The following is a 19,905-nucleotide window of genomic DNA, read 5'->3' as shown; positions in this document are numbered from 1 at the left end:
ACTGGTACATGTATTCAATTTCCATCATCAAACATAATACTGCTGTTGTAATTACAATATTTTTTCAAAGTTTTACTGTTTTGTAAAGGAGATGTATGGTTAATTACTGTTTGTAAATACATGTTTTGACATGAAAAAGTTACATGTTATTACAGACTGAGGCAAGCTCGAAGGCTCGGGAGAGGGCTGCTGCTCGTAATGCTATAGTTGACAGTTACGCTGGTATTCTTCCTCATGTTCAACGAAGACTAATGTTTGAGCAAATACATGTACCCAAGAAAAATATACAGTGGAGACGGGAAGGTATACATAAATATTTGCAATTTGTGAAATAATCATGTGAAAAATGTGCATTTTCTCCAGAGCTGCCTGCGGAAAGTGTGTTTTGTGATGCTATGATAGAATGTTTACAATTTGAACAGCTATAGTTAGTTGATTGTGCTATTTCAGAGATCTATTTCTTTAAAAGTAGTCAACATTGTATCAAGGTAGTCAATGTGAAAGAATGGAAAATCTAAATATAAGGACTGGATTTTGGTTATACAGTTAGTTTCTGGATATACAGTTTGGAATACAAGTTATGGCCTTTGGCCTCCATTCACTTTAAATACTCTTAAACAGGATTTATATCCAGGTTGTAACTATGTTAACATCAAACTTGATTCTTACAGCTAAAGGACAAATTGTTCTTTATTTTCTCAGTTGATGTAGAAGTGCATGTAGATAAGAAATAGTATTACTACTTTAGTGGAATTTGCTTTAAATGATTTTCATGTATATTCATTTTGCAGAACTCCTTTTAGTGGCCTCTCTTGCTTAGTTATTTAAGTTACTGACATTAGACCTAGTTTTAATTGTTAATTTCACTATGTTCATGAACATGTAATTAAGAGACGTGCTTTACCAAAGAGGATGACATGAAAGATATTGTAAATTGACCTAAAGAGAATTTAGTTTAAGCTAGTTGGTTTTCATTTCAGTACGTCGACCAACACCACTGTCAACAAAGGTTACAAAGAACAAGGCTAAAGCGATGTCACAGTCAGCATTTATTATGGCAATCATGGAGAAACTGGACGAAATAGAAACTGAACAACCACAGTAAGTGGGATCATTACCAGAATATATATCTAGATGTCAAGTACAGAAATCATTCAGTTTTTTCTTTTTACTGTATCAAAGATAAAATAAGCTGTCATACTGGATACCACTTTGGTCATATTGTATTATACTAGTAGACAGCCAAACTGCTGCTAAGATTAGGTAAGGGCTGTACTGCCTACCAGTGATAGTAGATCTAGTATAGAAAAACGGAAAAAAAAACCGGTAATTGTCCATAAAACATTTGATCAATGTAATCCTGCCAAACATGTATTAACCTGTAGCCTGCTGCCGGTAAGTGATTCTGCATTTGCGACCAGTGCAGACAGACAGAGAACAGCCTGCACGTCCATGCAGGCTGTTCATGGTCTGCACTGTTTGGTATTCAGTCAATAAAATTTCATTGAACACCCTTTCAAGTTAAGTTGTATTGCCGAAATTGAATAATGGATCTGTCCATTTTAGAATTTTAACTGGGTTAAGGTTAAGTAGCAAGCTTAGGGAGCAGCACAGTCTGGCTGCTAAAGACTTGTTTATCTTAGAATAAAATACAAAATGTAGTCCATTTAGGAAGTTAGTTGACTTTACTGCTGAAGACAGTCTGGTAGCCACTATGGTAGATTCAACTGTAATTATTGGAGTGCCTGCAATTTTGATAGTATCAGAATACTTATTCAAACCAAGAAATTGTGTATTTCGTCTTTGTAGTACTGACCCATTAAATGTACTTTGTCCTGACTGTATGCATTAAATCTATTTTGTTGATAATCCACCATTATCGTGTATAGGACTGAAGTGTTTGATAGATCTGTAGGACCGTTCATCTGTACTCCAGTTACACCTGCCAGAAGGTCACAGAGGTAGGATTTATGAGATTTTTTTTAACTTACTTTATGGAAGTACTTTTTGCATTGTTTTGTAAATATGTTTCATATCAACAATAGGGCTTTTTTTTAGCTCACCTGTCACAAAGTGACAAGGTGAGCTTTTGTGATCGCGCAGTGTCCGTCGTCCGTGCGTGCGTGCGTCCGTCCGTGCGTGCGTAAACTTTTCCTTGTGACATCTCTAGAGGTCACATTTTTCATGGGATCTTTATGAAAATGGGTCAGAATGTTCATCTTGGTAAATTCTAGGTCAAGTTCGAAACTGGGTCACGTGCCGTCAAAAACTAGGTCAGTAGGTCTAAAAATAGAAAAACCTTGTGACCTCTCTAGAGGCCATAATTTTCAATGGATCTTCATGAAAATTGGTCAGAATGTTCACCTTGATGATATCTAGGTCAAGTTCGAAACTGGGTCACGTGCCTTCAAAAACTAGGTCAGTAGGTCTAAAAATAGAAAAACCTTGTGACCTCTCTAGAGGCCATATATTTCACAAGATCTTCATGAAAGTTGGTCAGAACGTTCACCTTGATGATATCTAGGTCAAGTTCGAAACTGGGTCACATGCCGTCTAAAACTAGGTCAGTAGGTCAAATAATAGAAAAACCTTGTGACCTCTCTAAAGGCCATATTTTTCATGGGATCTGTATGAAAGTTGGTCTGAATGTTCATCTTGATGATATCTAGGTCAAGTTAGAAACTGGGTCACGTGCGGTCAAAAACTAGGTCAGTAGGTCTAAAAATAGAAAAACCTTGTGACCTCTCTAGAGGCCATATATTTCATGAAATCTTCATGAAAATTGGTCAGAATGTTCACCTTGATGATATCTAAGTCAAGTTCGAAAGTGGGTCACGTGCCATCAAAAACTAGGTCAGTAGGTCAAATAATAGAAAAACATTGTGACCTCTAGAGTCCATATTTTCCATGGGATCTGTATGAAAGTTGGTCTGAATGTTCATCTTGATGATATCTAGGTCAAGTTTGAAAGTGGGTCACGTGCCGTCAAAAACTAGGTCAGTAGGTCAAATAACAGAAAAACCTTGTGACCTCTCTAAAGGCCATATTTTTCAGTGGATCTTCATGAAAGTTGGTCTGAATGTTCATCTTGACGATATCTAGGTCAAGTTCGAAACAGGGTCATGTGCGGTCAAAAACTGGGTCAGTAGGTCTAAAAATAGAAAAACCTTGTGACCTCTCTAGAGGCCATACTTGTGAATGGATCTCCATAAAAATTGGTCAGAATGGTCATCTTGATGATATCTAGGTCAAGTTCGAAAGTGGGTCACGTGCCTTCAAAAACTAGGTCAGTAGGTCAAATAATAGAAAAACCTTGTGACCTCTCTAGAGACCATATTTTTCAATGGATCTTCTTGAAAATTGGTCAGAATTTTTATCTTGATAATATCTAGGTCAAGTTCAAAACTGGGTCACATGAGCTCAAAAACTAGGTCACTATGTCAAATAATAGAAAAAACGACGTCATACTCAAAACTGGATCATGTGGGAAGAGGTGAGCGATTCAGGACCATCATGGTCCTCTTGTTTACAGTTAAAATGATACACATGTAGATTATTTACATGTATTTATACAGTAGACAAATTGTCAAGATTGACGTAAGAGCTACATATGGAAAACATGGCTTTTTGCTGGTGTTCATGTGAATTACACTGTAAGTTAAGGTTGAAGCTGTCACAATAACATACAGAAGACAAGTGTGTCTGCTAATAGGGTTGTCATTTCTTTGTCTTAATGTTTTTCTGAAAAATGTGATATTGTCGTGTCTTGACTTCTGATCAGTGAAGTCAGTTTTTTTTATTTGATAAGCAAAAGAATTCTGGATGTTGTGTATACCAAAAATTGCCTTGAAGGAAAATGCCATGGTCAGTGTTATAAAATTTAGGTTGGAAACCAGTCGAAAGTATCAGCCTTGCTATTGGTCAGTTTAAAGTTTGTGCTAAAAAACAACTAATCAGACGCTGTAGTCTAGAGACTGGGCTCCAAACTCAAGTTTACTTACTTTGGAGGGGGATTAGTATTGGTGCATTGTAAAGCCTTGAACAGATCTGTATTGTTTTTGACATTATCCTACTACATGTATTTTGCAGGGACACACCAGCAACAGTGTATCCAGAATCTGCCAGTAATATCAGTACAAGCGCTGGTCTTACACTCAACAAGTCATTGACCATGTTTAACAACACAGACACCCCAACTAAGGCAGGTGATAGGTAAGATGGTGAATCATTTCTTAGAAATACTGTGCAATGATTTTAAAGTATAGTTCTACCAGATGAAGAATGGTAAAATATTGCTTCTTAAGCCAATGCTAATTAACATTTTCCATTTACTGTCGTGAACAGTATCGTTCAGACCGAGTCTGCTATTATTTTGCTGCTTCCAAAAGATCTTTCCATTATTTTATATATATTATTTTGCCTTTGAATAGCAGTGGAATTGTTTTTGTTTTTTTCAGGACAAGTCGATTTTTCTCTGCGAGTTGTTTGTCAATGTTACAAACACCATCAGTGAAGAGAGTTACACCCAAGAAGAATAGAATGTCCTCAACCAATGCCATCACTCCACAGTCTATATTGAAAGTGCGTAACATGATAGCAACAACATCTCCCAGTCCACACAGTGCCAGCACCACACCAAACTCACAAGGTATAGAAGTAATGTAAATGCTCACTTTGATTGTTTTCCCTATAACAGTAAAATGAGTTGTGCCCCTTTTTCTCCCCCCCCCCCCCCCCCCCCCCACCCCCACCCCCACCCCTCAACACCTCAAAAAAAAAATGAAAAGAAAAAAATGTATTGTACTTAACTGGAAAAGCATTTTACATAAGTTATTAAACATCATATGATTGTTATTCAGCATATGAGGTTGTACACCTGAGGGTTTGTTTGAGATTTCACTTTGAGGGACCAAAGCTATGGCCCTTGACAGTAAAAAAAGATCTATAAAGGGACTTTTTTTTAAATTTGCGTCTCTGTAGAAATTGAAGTGAATTACTGTTAGTTGCTGTTGTGATTTATCAATTTAAGCAAACTATCATAACTCTTATTTGTTAAAATTATAAAAAAATTGTTCTGTTTGGAGCTGGCAAAATATTGATGGTATACGAAATTAAATTTCTTCATGAAAGCATAGTGGGAAAGTTAGTGTCTCTGTTAAGTCTTTATTATATATCTTTACATAGGGTGTTAAAAATTACTGATGTGTTAAAAGTCAATTTATGTAATCTTTTTTTTAGAACTGGAAGGCAGTAGTAAGAAATTGCCAAGGAAACTAGGATATGGTGCAGGCACCACACCACTGTCAAGTATACCTCGTCATTTGGCAGGGGAGAGAAGTCAGCCAGGATCACAGGCTTCATCACCAAAGTTAGTTTACATATTTAATTAAATGTTTCCCATATGATATATTTCTAAAACAAAACATGTTTATCTTTTTAAGACAAAATAAGACATTATTTAACAGGTTAAGTGCATCCTTTTCAAGTTACCAAACTTTCCTTTGGTTAAAAGTCTTTTAAAGGAGTTCTATATATCATTTACCTTGAAACTAATGTTGGTATATGACACAGTATTTAAACTTAAAAAATATGTAAGAAACTAACTTAAATGAAAGCTATCCTTGAATTATTTCAATATGTAGAAAGTTGTTACAAGAAAAAGCCTACCTGGTTAGCTCATTTGAGTGCAAGGGTCACATGTATAATCTCAAGAGAAGCTTATCATATGATAGAATACTCTATAACTATTGGGGAAAGTGGCAATAATTCGAAGAGAACAAGTTTGTACTGGTACAGAATCCAGGAACACTGGTTTTGTTAACTTATGGATGCTACATATATAACTGAAATACTTCTGATAGACAAAGATACTAGAAAGTTCTGGTCAAAACTGAGATTTTGTAGGATATCATTGTAATAAATTGTTAACAGCTGTGTTTTGATGATGCAGTTCTTGCCCACTGTGTTGCAGACTTTCTAATCCTTTGAAAAGACACTGATTTTCACTTTAATAATTCATTGACTCCCTTAAACATTGAAAATTGTTAAATTGTAACACAAATCATTTGAATAACCTAATGAATTATTTTCAGGTCTGTATCTTTCCTTGAACCTTCCTCGCCAGAGGTCCAGCCAGTAATCACCCCAAGACAGAGCCGCGTGTCACAGCCAACCACCCCCAAATTTGTCTCATTTTTGGATAAATCTATGCAGTCAGCTTCCAAACTACAGCCCCTGTCTACTCCTAAACAGCTTCGGTTTTCACAGTTAGAGATATCAAGGCTTCAGGGATCCTCAAAGCAAGCCTTGCCCAAGTCTCCGACACAAGAAAGTCCAAGATCCGTCAGAGATAGAAGTCCAACACCTGAGAGGTATGACTTTTGTTCCTAAGCAGAGTAGATATTGTCAGTGATAGTTTGATGTTTGTTTTAATGTTTTCCAGCTTAAAGTTAACCCTTACCATGCTGAATTTCTGTAATTAACTTGTCCATCTTTCAATTTGGACAGTACTGTTAGCTGTCAAAAGGGGTGCCTACCAAAAAGATACTGACTAAATGGGGAATAGTGCAGATCATGATCAGACTGCTAAATTGGGAACAGTGCAGATCATGATCAGACTGCACGGATATGCAGGCTGGTCATGATCTACACTGGTCGCAAATGTCCAGCATGATAAGGATTAAATGAGAGTTTCATGTGGTGAAGTTGTCAACTTATAGACCACAAGTTTAGATTATAGTAATGTAGTAATCATACTGTATGAAAACATGTTTGTGTGAATCTGATGCCACCATGTAACAAATACTGTGAACTGCATTTTATCCAAGAATGAGTTCAAGACTTGTTAAATTTTTTATCTACTTGAAAAGTGTTATTGTTTCTTGTAGCAGTGAAAAGTCTCCCAAGTTCGCTGACAACCTCGATCAGTTACAGAGACGTCCCCTCCACACTCCACCTAAAGATCAGCCAGTAGATGCACCAGCTGAAGAAGAAAATCCACCAACTGAAACAGAAGATGATCTTGTACTACGTTTAGAGCAAAGTGATGATGATATCAGTGATGGTAATTTTAGCATTTATGTTTTGGTTATTTGACGGACTTGTCTGAAGTCATTCATCCGGTACCTCTGACTTGTATGAAGGAGTTGTCAGTTATTTGCGGAAAAAAGTCTGTATTGGCACAGTATTTTAGAAACCTCAGGTTTATTACCAAACTTCTTTTATGGATTCAAAATACAGTTGAAAATAGGCTTTAATTTAAAACAAACATTTTCAGAGAAAGGCATAATGAGAATTGTGATGAAAAACGTCAATTTTTCTGAGAACAAATCAGAACTGGCAGTCCGATACAAAATTCTCAACACCAGATAGGTTAATTGAATGACATTACATTCGAACTGAAAAGCTATTGAAAATGCATTAAACCTAAACAAACATAATTATTAGATTAACTCCATCCTTAATACAAATTTATGTTGGTTCTAATAAAGTACTTTACAGATGTTGCAATGTCCTGAAATTTATAGTCAGTAAAAGTCCTTGTGATAGGAATATTGTATACAGTTTTGATTCTTTTTGCAGAGGAAGTTGAAGAGATGGAAGAGAGTTACACATCTGGCATTGCCTCGTCTGTGTCAGGAGATGTTTCCATATCCTCCGTAGCTACAGTCAGGGAGCAGATCGATCAGCCAGATTCTCCTCTTGCTCTCAGTCCTCAAAAATCCCCAACAAAATATCCATCCTCACCAACAGTCAAAGTTTCAAAATCACCAGTATCTGTGTTCACTTCTTCTACTGAGCATGCTCAGTCAGAAATTACATCAACTGAGCATGCTCAGACTGGTTCTTTGCCTGAAAATGTTGATGATCAGACTGGGTCACAGGATGTTCATATTGATTTAACAGCAGAAGATGAAATGGAAGTTGAACAGTCAGAAAAAGATATAGAACAAATTGATGTTAAAAACACTACAGAAATATTTGAAGAGTATGAGGAGATAAATCCTCCAGCTGAAATAGAAGAAATGGAGACTGTGTCATCAAGTGCTGATGAAGCACCTTTAAACCAGTCTGTGAAACAGGAAGTTGTAGATGAGCCTTTCACAGCTCCACCTGAACCAGTCCGACACTTAGAGCCACCAGCACCACCTGTTGGTGGCAGTGAAGATCAGGTAGTTAGAATAATACATTATATTCCTTGCGTTGTTCACTTTTTAAACATAGAGTCAGTGTACCCGGTTTCGCACACATTTCCTAAGAATACCTTCCTATCTAGCTAAAATGATTAAATTTGAATTTACCTCTATATGTTTTAATAAACACACTTATTTCGGTTTGAAACACGCTACTTTCACTTCCCACTACAATGACGTCATACATCTTAGTGTACTTGATTCGGATAACATATTTTGACCAGTTGTTGCATTTAAGTGTACCCGGTTTCGCACACCCTGCTATTTATAGAACTCGGTGATAACAATGCAGTTACTCAACAGAAAAATATTAATTAACTTTTTAACCATTTATATAATTCAATTTAAACATGTATTTTCCAATAAAACATCTGAAAGTGAAATTTAAAAGCAGTTATGAAAGTGAAAGCTAGGTACCAAACCATGTTTTTACTTCTAAAAGCAGAAAAGGCTAAACAACTGAATACATGAAACAAACATAAAACAACAGAAGCTGTTGAATCACAAAAGACCCCCACACTCTAATTATTCGATTAAGTTCTCTGTTTTAATAAAAACGTAAAGCAAACAATCAAGTTGAAGGCATTTTGCAAGTTGGGAGAACTTCAATAACTGTTGAAATATTTTTCATTTAGGTAAAGTAGTAGGTAAATACTTACCTGTATGATAGATAGTGATTTTTCAATTTATTTTGCACCTTGTTGTTGTTTGCATAGTCATTTTTTTCATGAAACTTAATATTTTTCAGCTGACCTACTGGTCTCCATTGATATTGTTATTGTTTTCGTCTGCACTTACCAGAACGAGGCTCCAGTGGGGAAGAACCCCTTGTGTCAAATTATGTAGGGAATAACTCAGTTTCGTGAAACAATAACAAAGAATTGTTAAATTGTCTGTTTTATTCTCACAAAGTACATGAATTTACTGGGTGTGCGAAACCGCGTACAGTGCGAAACCGGGTACACTGACTCTACATAAATCTGTAAGAATATAATTTATTAGTGCAGAATTCAACCAAGCGAGATAATAGCAAACTGGGTTTGATTGAGTCATGTTCATGAGTAGTAATAAAGACGGCAACACCCTCAATACAACATGTATCAAATTCTTTTCATGAAATTGATTGGTAAGACACTTAGTTTAAAACGATCATTTCTGGCAGGGATTTTATGTTTTTCAAGTCATATTTACTCTCACAGGTTTTGTTTTTTATCAAAGTACCATCAGAAGCATTTTACATTACTTACCGGTGCTTTTAAGCAGCATGAACCATTGATTCAGAATGACTCCACTATAGTATAGGTGGATGGTCCTGTCCTGTAATTTACATTAACATCTCTGAAACTACTAATTTCATATAACATTTGATATGTTTCATCCCGAGAAAGTCCTTTCTCGGTTTCATTCAGATGATTCCACCTTACCTCCTTTTAGGGTTGCTAGAGATAAAAATTGAAAAAATATTGAAACAATTTCTGTTAAATTGCTAGATGGATTTTCACAAACTTTAGTCTGTCATGTCCGTGTAAGGTCCTCCTTTAACTTTATCTAAATAAATAGGTTCATTTTGACCACATTCAGGGGTTGCTAAAGCTGAAATTTGAAAAAAATGTTTTCATAAATATCCCTGTAACCATGTGCTTGATGTATTATCACAAAACGTATTCTGTAGCATCCATGTACTGTCTTCTCTGAGGTTTTATTCAATGGTTTAGCCCTGCCCTTTACACTAGAGCTGAAAATAGAAAAATCTTAATGGAAGTATCTTCAACAAATTTGGTATGTAACATCCTTAAAAAGTACTCTGTCATGTGTTTCAAATGGTTCAGCTTGACCTTTTTTGGGGGCCACCAGAGCTACAAATTGAGAAGAACCTTCCCATGAACCATTTTGTGAAATTTCACCAAACTCGGTCTGTAGCATCCTTATAAGGTCCTCTCTGAATAGATAATAGGCAAGGGTAGTAAGTTTTCAAATGGTTCAGCTTCACCTATTTTAAGGGCTACCAGGGCTAAAAATACAAGAACCTTGAAACAACTGCTTCTTAAGAACCACTTGGTCTGTAACATCCCTGTGTGGTCTACTCGCAAGTTTGTTCAAAATGTTTTAGCTCAACCCATTTTAGGGGTCACTAGTACTAAAAATAAAAATCTTTTTAACAGCTTGTTCTCATAATAGGCTTAATGTGTCTTTGCCAAAACTGATCTTTTAGGCGCTGTTTTATGGACATCCGTTATTTCCTTTTTTAGCTCACCTCAGCAATGCTCATGTGAGTTATTGTGATTGCTCGATGACTGTTGTCTGTCAACATTTAGGTTGTGTATGTGATAGAGGCTGTATTTTTCAGTTGATCTTCATATAATTTGGTCAGAATGTTTGCCTTGATGAAATCTAGGTCAAGTTCGAAAATGGGTCATCTTGGGTCCAAAACTAGGTCACTAGGTCAAATCAAAGAAAACCTTGTGTATGCAGTAGGGGCTGCATTTTTCAGTTGATCTTCATGAAATCGATCAAAATGTGTCTTGATGAAAGCTAGGTCGAGTTCAAAAATGTGTCATGTACGGTTATATACAAGGTCACGTGGTCAAATAAAAAAAATACCTTGCCTATGCAAAATGGGTTACATTTTAAGCAGGATATTCATTAAATTTGATCAAGCTGTTCTCAGGTGAGCGACCTAGGACCATTTGGTCCTCTTGTTTATCAGTTTCTTTCGCTTCAACCCTTAAGGGTTGCCATGGCTCGAAATAGAAAAAAAACATGAATTGCTATATATATTTGTTCCTGTATGTTTCAGGGTTCTCCATTGTCAGTAAAGAGTCTGAGTCCACCAGCACAACAGAAGAGTCCTGTTTTCAAAATGAAAGACTCACCGCCAGACTCTGACTATGGTGTACAGTCAACTTCAGTTGAGAGTGATCTCTTGAAAAAATCTTCCCCAGCATTTATAGATAACATTATGACTGAAATAAATGATAAATTTGGCGAATCGCCAATAACTGAAGAGACTGATCTTAAATACAAAGCTAAGTTGGAATCTGAGGATGAAAATACAGAACATAGAAAGACCACTAGAACAAGACGGAAATTTGATTTGTCCCCAGTAAAGATGGAGCAGGAGCCAACAACCTCGTCCATGGGAACAGGGCATGAAGAGGCAGAGTTACCTGTTCATTCTGAAGCTCCAGTAACCCCCACTAGGTCCTCACGAAGGGCCAAAAAGTTAGGGAGTGATGAAGAAGAAGCATTGACACCAAGTCGCTCTACAAGAGGTAGACAGAAGAAAGAGGCAGAGGCTTCGCCATCACGGCAACAAGAAGCTGTGACTCCGACAAGGTCATTACGTCACCGTCAGAAAAAGGAAGCTGAGACACCAACTCGTGAGGCAAAACATACAGAGGAAATTGTGACACCTAGCAGGTCATCTAGAAGAAAAACGCTGAAAACTGAAGCAAAGCCTGAGGAAAATTTGGTAGAAGTTACAGCAAAGTCACCAAAACCGTTCAGTCCAAAGGCCAGAGAAGCAGTGCAGGAGTCTCTTATACAGATATCAGAAGAGTTGAAGGAAAGAATGGCATCACCACCTGGCAAGATGACCAGATTAAAAGATAAAGCTGCAACTTCGCCAGCCAGAACACCAACACGATCAAGAAGAGGTGATAAAGAAGTGCTTACTCCAACCAGAATGTCTACAAGGTTAGGAAGTAGGAGCGAAGACACAGACAATGATGAAAATGCTCCTGTGACACCTGGTAGATCAGACAGGAGCCAGACAACTAAAGGTGTTTCACCTGCAAAGAAATCTAAAAAAGCTGCTACCCCTAAACGAGGTCAAAAGAAAAAAGAGGATGCAGAATTAAACTCTCCAGCTAAAAATAAAAATGACAATAGATCAGTTTCCCCATCAGGGGAGGAGAAAGAAATTGTTCAAAGTGCTCATATTAAAAGAACTCCAACTAGGGGACGGCGTAAACAAGAGGAATCCATCATAGAAGTCATATCCACTGTTGAACCAAATACACCATTAAGGAAGTCAAAGGGGCAAGAAGAACATACTGCTGAATCCAGAAGAGATAGTTTTGGTAGATCTGAAATTCCAGTAGAATTTGAAGATATAGAAAATGTAGAAAATACACCTTCCAGAAGGGAAACATTATCGCGATCATGTAAAAAAAGTGTAATAGACAATGAAATTGCAAAAACTCCTACACGGCGCCGAAGTTTGGGACGTGAAGTAGACAGTAGTGAAATAAGTACAAAAACTCCACCACGTCGACGGAGCTTAGGTCGCGATTCTAATATCAGTGAAGAATTCAAAAGTGAAAAAGTAACTACACGTCGACAAAGTTTAGGTCGTGATAGTAAGTTGAATGAAGAATTAGTCAGTGTGAAAACTCCAACACGTAGACAAAGTTTAGGTCGTACTGATAGATTAAAAGATGAAAAAATGTCAGAAGAAGATGCTCAAAAGGAAATAAAATCAGAGGAAACTGAAAAGCAGACACCATCTAGAAGAGGTCGCCAAAAGAAAACTGAAGAATCTGTGAATGAAACAGAGAATGACGCTAAGGTGAAAACACCTCGAAGGGGACGGGGGAAAAAAGTGCAGTCGGAATCGGAAGAAAAACTTGCAGATACGAAACAGGAAGAATCTAAAAATAAGAGAAGAAAACAAGAAGACAGTGGATCTCCAGCAGCTCATACAAGAAGTCATGATACAGATAAGAAAAGTGGAGATCTTTCCACAGCTACAGGTATATACATTCATAGTTTTATTGGGGATTCCGTACCCGCATGGTTAAGGTCACTTACTTTGAATCACTTGCTGCACACCTCTGTGGGTTCTGGCTCAGCTTGAATCGTCATGTGAGGAAGCCATCCAGCTGATTTCTTGAAGGTTGGTGGTTCTACTCAGATGTCTGTCTGTGCCTGAAATAATTTCTAGAGGAGCACTTGGGGTCTCCCTCTCACATTAAAGCTGGAAAGTTTCCTTACCTCAAGTGTGTTGATGTGCCTTAAAACACAAGAAAAAAATAAGTCATTTGTTTACTGTAAAACCGTCCACTACTCTCAGGTTTTGACATTGACATAGATCCTGTAATTTACTGGTAATATTTGTAACAAAAAAATCAACATCTAGGTTTTAAAAATACATTTTTTCAGATTACACTCTTGAATTCACAATTTTGGCCTTGTCTTACTGATGAAACTTGATCAGAATGTTACCCCACATAAAGTCACAGATGCAATCTTTGATTGGTCCTCGGTGATAAATGACCATTTTGTGTCGATTCGCCGTAAAACCCAACTCACTCACTCACTTGATTGGTCATCTGGTTTCTTCTACCTGATCTTCATAAAACTTTATTAGAATGTGTGTCTCTGTGAAATCTAGGTCTTTTTCACCCGAGATCTTAAACTAGGTGAGTAGGTCAAATGGTAGAAAAACATTGTTAAAACTCTTTGAGGCCTTATTTTCTACTTGAATATCATAAAGTTTTGTCAGAATATTTGTCTCAATGAAGTATATGTTGGATTACCTGAGGAAAAAAGATGAGGTCAAGCTCAGAAACTAGGCCACTAGGTCAAATCATAGAAAAGATTGTTAACAATCTAGAGGCAACATATTCCATTTTATCTTTTAAAAAAATTGTCAGAATGTCTCCATAAAACATATGAAGTTCAATACTGGGTCACCTGAAGTCCTAAACTAGGTCACTAGGTCTAATTATAGAAATCTCATGTTCAAAATTTGTACTTGATCTTCATAAAATTTTGTCAGTTTGTTTCTATGAATCTATCTCTTGTTCAAAACCGAGTTATTTCAGTTATTAAACTAGGTCACTAGATCAAATCATAGTACAACCTTATTTACACTCTAGAGATTGCATTTTCTGCATGATCTTCATATATCTGTATCAACATTCTCTTCTAAGTCTCTAGTTGAAAATTGGGTTTCCGGAGGTCAAAAAGTAGGTCATAAGGTTATATCATAGAAAAACCTTGTTATCACTGTAGAGGTTACAATTTATCATTTATTTTCATAAAACTTTGTCAGAATGTTTGTTTCTATGAAATCTATATTAGCATTGAAACTAGATTATCCTGGTCAAAAAGTAGGTCATTAGATTAAAGAAAAAAACCTAGGTAACACTAGGAGAGCCAAATTTTCTGCCTGATTTTTGTGATAATTATAATGCCTGCTTGTTTTAAAATCTAGGATAAATTTGTAACATGGTCAGTTAGGTGAAAAACTTGGGACACTAGGTCAAATCATTAGAAAAAATTTGATTGATTATATATATCGCCAGTAGTTTGTTTGTCCTTATGAACTCTTCTTTAGATAATATCACTTTTGTTATTTCTGATTGTCAGTTATACATTTTTAGCTCACCTGTCACAAAGTGACAAGGTGAGCTTTTGTGATCGCGCGGTGTCCGTCGTCCGTCCGTGCGTCAGTGCGTCCGTGCGTCCGTAAACTTTTGCTTGTGACCACTCTAGAGGTCACATTTTTCATGGGATCTTTATGAAAGTTGGTCAGAATGTTCATCTTGATGATATCTAGGTCAAGTTCGAAACTGGGTCACGTGCCATCAAAAACTAGGTCAGTAGGTCTAAAAATAGAAAAACCTTGTGACCTCTCTAGAGGCCATATATTTCATAAGAGCTTCATGAAAGTTGGTCAGAATGTTCACCTTGATGATATCTAGGTCAAGTTTGAAACTGGGTCACGTGGGTTCAAAAACTAGGTCAGTAGGTCTAAAAATAGAAAAACCTTGTGACCTCTCTAGAGGCCATATTTTTCATGAGATCTTCATGAATATTGGTCAAAATGTTTATCTTGATGATGTCTAGGTCAAGTTCGAAACTGGGTCACGTAGGGTCAAAAACTAGGTCATTAGGTCTAAAAATAGAAAAACCTTGTGACCTGTCTAGAGGCCATATTTCTCAATGGATCTTCATGAAAATTGGTCAGAATGTTCATCTTGATGATATCTAGGTCAAGTTCGAAACTGGGTCACGTGGGGTTAAAAACTAGGTCAGAAGATCTAAAAATAGAAAAACCTTGTGACCTCTCTAGAGGAGATCTTCATGAATATTGGTCAGAATGTTCACCTTGATGATATCTAGGTCAAGTTCGAAACTGGGTCATGTGGGGTTAAAAACTAGGTCAGTAGATCTAAAAATAGAAAAACCTTGTGACCTCTCTAGAGGCCATATTTCTCAATGGATCTTCATGAAAATTGGTCAGAATATTCACCTTGATGATATCTAGGTCAAGTTCGAAACTGGGTCACGTGCGGTCAAAAACTAGGTCAGTAGGTCTAAAAATAGGAAAACCTTGTGACCTCTCTAGAGGCGATATTTTTCAATGGATCTTCATGAAAATTGGTCAGAGTGTTTACCTTGAAGATATCTAGGTCAAGTTCGAAACTGGGTCACGTGGGGTTAAAAACTAGGTCAGTAGATCTAAAAATAGAAAAACCTTGTGACCTCTCTAGAGGCCATATTTCTCACCGGATCTTCATGAAAATTGGTGAGAATGTTCAGCTTGATGATATCTAGGTCAGGTTTGTAACTGGGTCATGTGCGGTCAAAAACTAGGTCAGTAGGTCGAAAAATAGAAAAACCTTGTGACCTCTCTAGAGGCCATATTTTTCACGAGATCTTCATGAAAATTGGTGAGAATGTTCACCTTGATGATATCTAGGTCAAGTTTAAAAGTGGGTCACGTGCCTTCAAAAACTAGGCCATTAGGTCAAATAATAGAAAAACCTTGTGACCTCTCTAGAGGCCATATTTTTCAATGGATCTTCATGAAAATTGGTCAGAATTTTTTATCTTGATGATATCTAGGTCACGTGTGCTCAAAAACTAGGTCACTATGTCAAATAATAGAAATAATGACGTCATACTCAGTTCAACACTGGGTCATGTGGGGATAGGTGAGCGATTCAGGACCATCATGGTCCTCTTGTTTTATCAAATCATTTGTTGAAGCATTTAATGATTCACTTGCTGTTATTTTACAGATGTGTATGATATACAAAGTAGCAGTTTCCAGTTCTCTAATCCTATGCTAGTGGATACACCAGGTGTGTTAAGAAAATGTTCCTGTCATTGGTATACCGTATTTAGTTTTGTGGGCATAAAATTTCTTCGGACGATTAGATAGATTACTGTAAAAGCACATATTTTCGCAGGGTTAAAATTTTCAAAAAAAAATTTGGGAATTTAAAATATCTGTTCTCGAGGTTTTATATTCGCGAAATTGTAAAAAATGTAAATAGATTTTCAATTTTATTTCACAAGTGAGCATCAAAAACTGATATTTTCATGAGTGGCGTACTCACGAGTGAAATAAAACTGATATTTCACTGACACAAACAAATTTTCTTTTTATTTCATGTGTAAAACTCTACTTTTGTTGCGTAATTTATTAAATGTCGAAAATCGCGAGAAAGATCAACAGAAAGCATAACACAAATGACGTCATTTTAACGACGTCATCGTCATTATGGTCCCCAGTATTCATAACGCTCGGTATACAATTTGACTTCAATCGCGACGGAGGACCGGAACTAGTTCGGCAAAAACAGTGAAAAATAAAATGATAATCTACTGTTTCAAAACTGTGGATTATCACTTTTATTTCACTGAGAAAACTCTATAATTCACTGGAAAACATAAAATAAATCTGCTTATTTGGGCTTTTCAATAAGTTTGGTTTGATAAAAGTTACACATGGTAAAACGTTACCTTTAGATGGTGTTAGACCCACTTGCATAAGTGAAGACATAGTATATACTAATGGAAAATATTTTCGTGAGGTTAGGGACTGCGAAAAGTTTTGCTGTTACAGTATATTGTTAAAGGGATTGCCAATGTCTTTATGTCAGCAACATTCCAGCTACTGTCCGTTTCCTTTAATTTTTTAGTCAATATGCATTTGTTTTAAGTTTCCTGACAATTTTAACAGTTGAGGTATTGATTGTTAAAATAGATGTAGTTTTGGCTATTGTAAAACCAGTTACTTTCTATTTGGTACCTGTTTTACATTTTAGTGCTATCGAAAAAGTTAAACCCTGTCAACCAGTATCTTATTCTAATGCTTACAAATGGGATGGGCTCCAGGAATGGAATAAGTAAAAATTGAAAAAGCTGTTGCACATTTTATTTTCAATGATAGTAAAATGTTCAGTTACTCAAGAAAAAAAAGATATACACAGACAAAAGTACAGCTGGCAGTTTTCATTGGTAATAAATTTGGATTCTGTGAAAAACAAAAAAACCAAAAAAAAACATGAAAATCAGTGAGGGTCATGAAGTACTTGTGAATACAGTGACATTCTGTACTTTATTATATGGAAAGTTACTGCTACTTCCTTCTAGCAGGATCTACAAACCATACTCTAAAATATAGAGCCACACCCTCTTTTCTGCTATAGAATATGATACAATGAGTTTAGTTGAGCTATTTTGATTGCACTCTGATCTGTGTTTTGCATTTGTTGTCTATTGTTGACTTCTTACTTACAGGTTATATACATAACAGGCTTTGTACATACTAGAATTTTTATATCCTATTTAGCTAGATTTTCATGTGTACCAGGTTAAACCCTGATATTAGCTTCTGATATTTCACCATTTTAGATTCAGAAGCGCCAAAGCCATTTACACCGATGAAGTCGTTTATTTTCTCGCCACCCATCAGTCATACACGATCTGTGATCAAGGAGGAAGCAGAGAAAGGAATACTCCTGCCCCCAGGACCAGCCGTTAAACAAGTTACAGAGGATCAAGATACTAAACCAGAGAAAAAGACCAAAAGAAAGTAAGGCTTGATTTATGCAAAATGTTTTTCCTTTCCTTGTTTCACTTATTCTTCTGGCCTGTCTAATCATGTTCCTGGACATACATGTACATTTAGAATGTTAGTAGAGGATGGGGTTCATATAAAGGTTGCATACACCCAACCAATTGTTCAAGAATTTAGCTGAAGTACTGTTGGAAAACTGCGTTAAACATAAAACAAACAAACAAGAATTTAGCCTGCTCATTTTTTGTGACTTCGGTGATAGTATTTATAATTGTGAAAGCCCAGGCAGCAGTTGACTATCCAGGGAACTGTCTTTAAGCTTGGTATATGTATGGTGCTAGAACTATTCCTACAATAGATGCAGAGCATGTGTGTTCATATTAAAGATCCATAATGCTTTAAGTTTTTATCTTAAAAACAGATGAAATAGCTTTCCAAATAGATGTTATGAAATTTATGGTTAGAAAAGCACTACTCCTAATATTGCATATGAACTGCTATAGTAAGAGCTATAAAGGGAGGTAATAAAAAACAAGATTCAGTAAAATATTCTAGTATATTCAGCAATATTCAAACCTTTGACAAATGTTGAAGAAAGTAATCAGAAATACGATTTTATAATAATAATGTACTTTATGTTCTTAACAGAAAATGCAGCAGTCATATTTTAAACAAATGCATTATGAGCCTTCAAGATATGCTAGATTATTTTTCAAGGAGTTTTTTTTATTCAAACTAGGATTCCTTTGTAACTACATGTAACTGAGTACTGTTGGTGTTTAAATAGCCTTACAGATCATTGAACTTCTAAGATTTGTTTTCCTGTTTCAGAACAAAAAGGTTATACAAGGAGAGAGAGGAAATTTTGCTGATAAGCCCTATGCAGGGGGAAAGTGATTCTGGCGAGGAGGGGCGGGGCATCATGACCCGCACAACACGTGCAGCATCAAAGAAAGTACAAACTAAGAAAGACGGCACAAAACTTCTGCTACAAAGTTTGCCAGGTGTAGGACGTAGAACAAGGACAAGCCATAGGTTTGGACCTGTTGGACAGAAAAAATCAGAAAAGTGATTAACATATGTGTTCATATATTTTAAGGAAAATTTCAATTGAGTAAATTGATTATTGATTTCGTAAGAGCTCAAAGATCGTTTATGCGTAATTTTCCATTTTTAACGAGTTTGACTGAAAATTTATACTCCAGTTCAAAGATAACTACTGTCAAGAAATTAGGCTATGTGAGACAGGAAGAAGTTGTGAGATATTGAATGTCTATTGACATGTGCATTAAATGCTTACAATAATGATAGAAAGGGAATGATTAATTTATTCAGTGTTTATTGTGTAAAAAGAAAAGTAATAGTCTGATAAATTAATTACTTCTTGAATTGGTAATAATTGTTAATAATTCTATTTCGAAATTTGATATGCATCCACTAGCTAAATTAAAAGCATTAATATAGAGCAGCAAATTGTATTGTATTCAATAGATGACATTCAAAAATAACTTTAGAAAACATTTTGTTTCACTGCCACATTTTACAGATATTAATGTTTTCTTTTGTATTCACAGATATATTTCAGTACAGATTACTTTACATCAGGGTGCTCACGTTTTGTATTAGAATTGTTAAATGTCATTGTTAATTATCATGATTGCTTTTTGGAAATAAAATAATATATCTTGCTTCTTATGCTGTGTATCATCTTGATTGTTTTCCATTAAAATATGTACATTGTATAATGATATGACACAGAGGTAATAACTTACACAAAGCTTGTTGTACTTATAAAAGCAGTGCACACATTTGTTGAGATTTTAATCTTGATAAAACAATTTCCTCCACCTCTGATAAGTCATATGGGGAAGTTGGCAGTTACTTGCGGAGAAC

The 19,905-nt window shown here is 36.1% G+C and overlaps 1 protein-coding gene across 1 annotated transcript in view; it reads left to right on the top strand.

The window, feature by feature from the left end:
* LOC123527003 (protein ELYS-like) overlaps nucleotides 1-19,705 on the top strand; it is a 49,238-nt gene extending 29,533 nt beyond the window's left edge. Inside the window, exons 24-36 of the mRNA XM_053523623.1 lie at nucleotides 156-303; nucleotides 981-1,101; nucleotides 1,890-1,961; nucleotides 4,090-4,212; nucleotides 4,458-4,648; nucleotides 5,239-5,368; nucleotides 6,093-6,371; nucleotides 6,888-7,063; nucleotides 7,582-8,171; nucleotides 10,990-12,946; nucleotides 16,226-16,288; nucleotides 17,847-18,027; nucleotides 18,844-19,705. Of these exons, the coding sequence (XP_053379598.1) occupies nucleotides 156-303; nucleotides 981-1,101; nucleotides 1,890-1,961; nucleotides 4,090-4,212; nucleotides 4,458-4,648; nucleotides 5,239-5,368; nucleotides 6,093-6,371; nucleotides 6,888-7,063; nucleotides 7,582-8,171; nucleotides 10,990-12,946; nucleotides 16,226-16,288; nucleotides 17,847-18,027; nucleotides 18,844-19,084 (4,272 nt within the window). The 3' untranslated portion in view covers nucleotides 19,085-19,705. The remainder of the gene's footprint in view (nucleotides 1-155; nucleotides 304-980; nucleotides 1,102-1,889; nucleotides 1,962-4,089; nucleotides 4,213-4,457; nucleotides 4,649-5,238; nucleotides 5,369-6,092; nucleotides 6,372-6,887; nucleotides 7,064-7,581; nucleotides 8,172-10,989; nucleotides 12,947-16,225; nucleotides 16,289-17,846; nucleotides 18,028-18,843) is intronic.
* The last annotated feature ends 200 nt before the right edge of the window (nucleotides 19,706-19,905 follow it).

The sequence above is a fragment of the Mercenaria mercenaria genome, chromosome 14 (assembly GCF_021730395.1).
Source record: "Mercenaria mercenaria strain notata chromosome 14, MADL_Memer_1, whole genome shotgun sequence".
NCBI classification, from domain to species: Eukaryota; Metazoa; Mollusca; class Bivalvia; order Venerida; family Veneridae; genus Mercenaria; species Mercenaria mercenaria.
The sequence above is the reverse complement of the archived record's forward strand: the minus strand, read 5'-3'. Positions and strand labels throughout refer to the sequence as shown.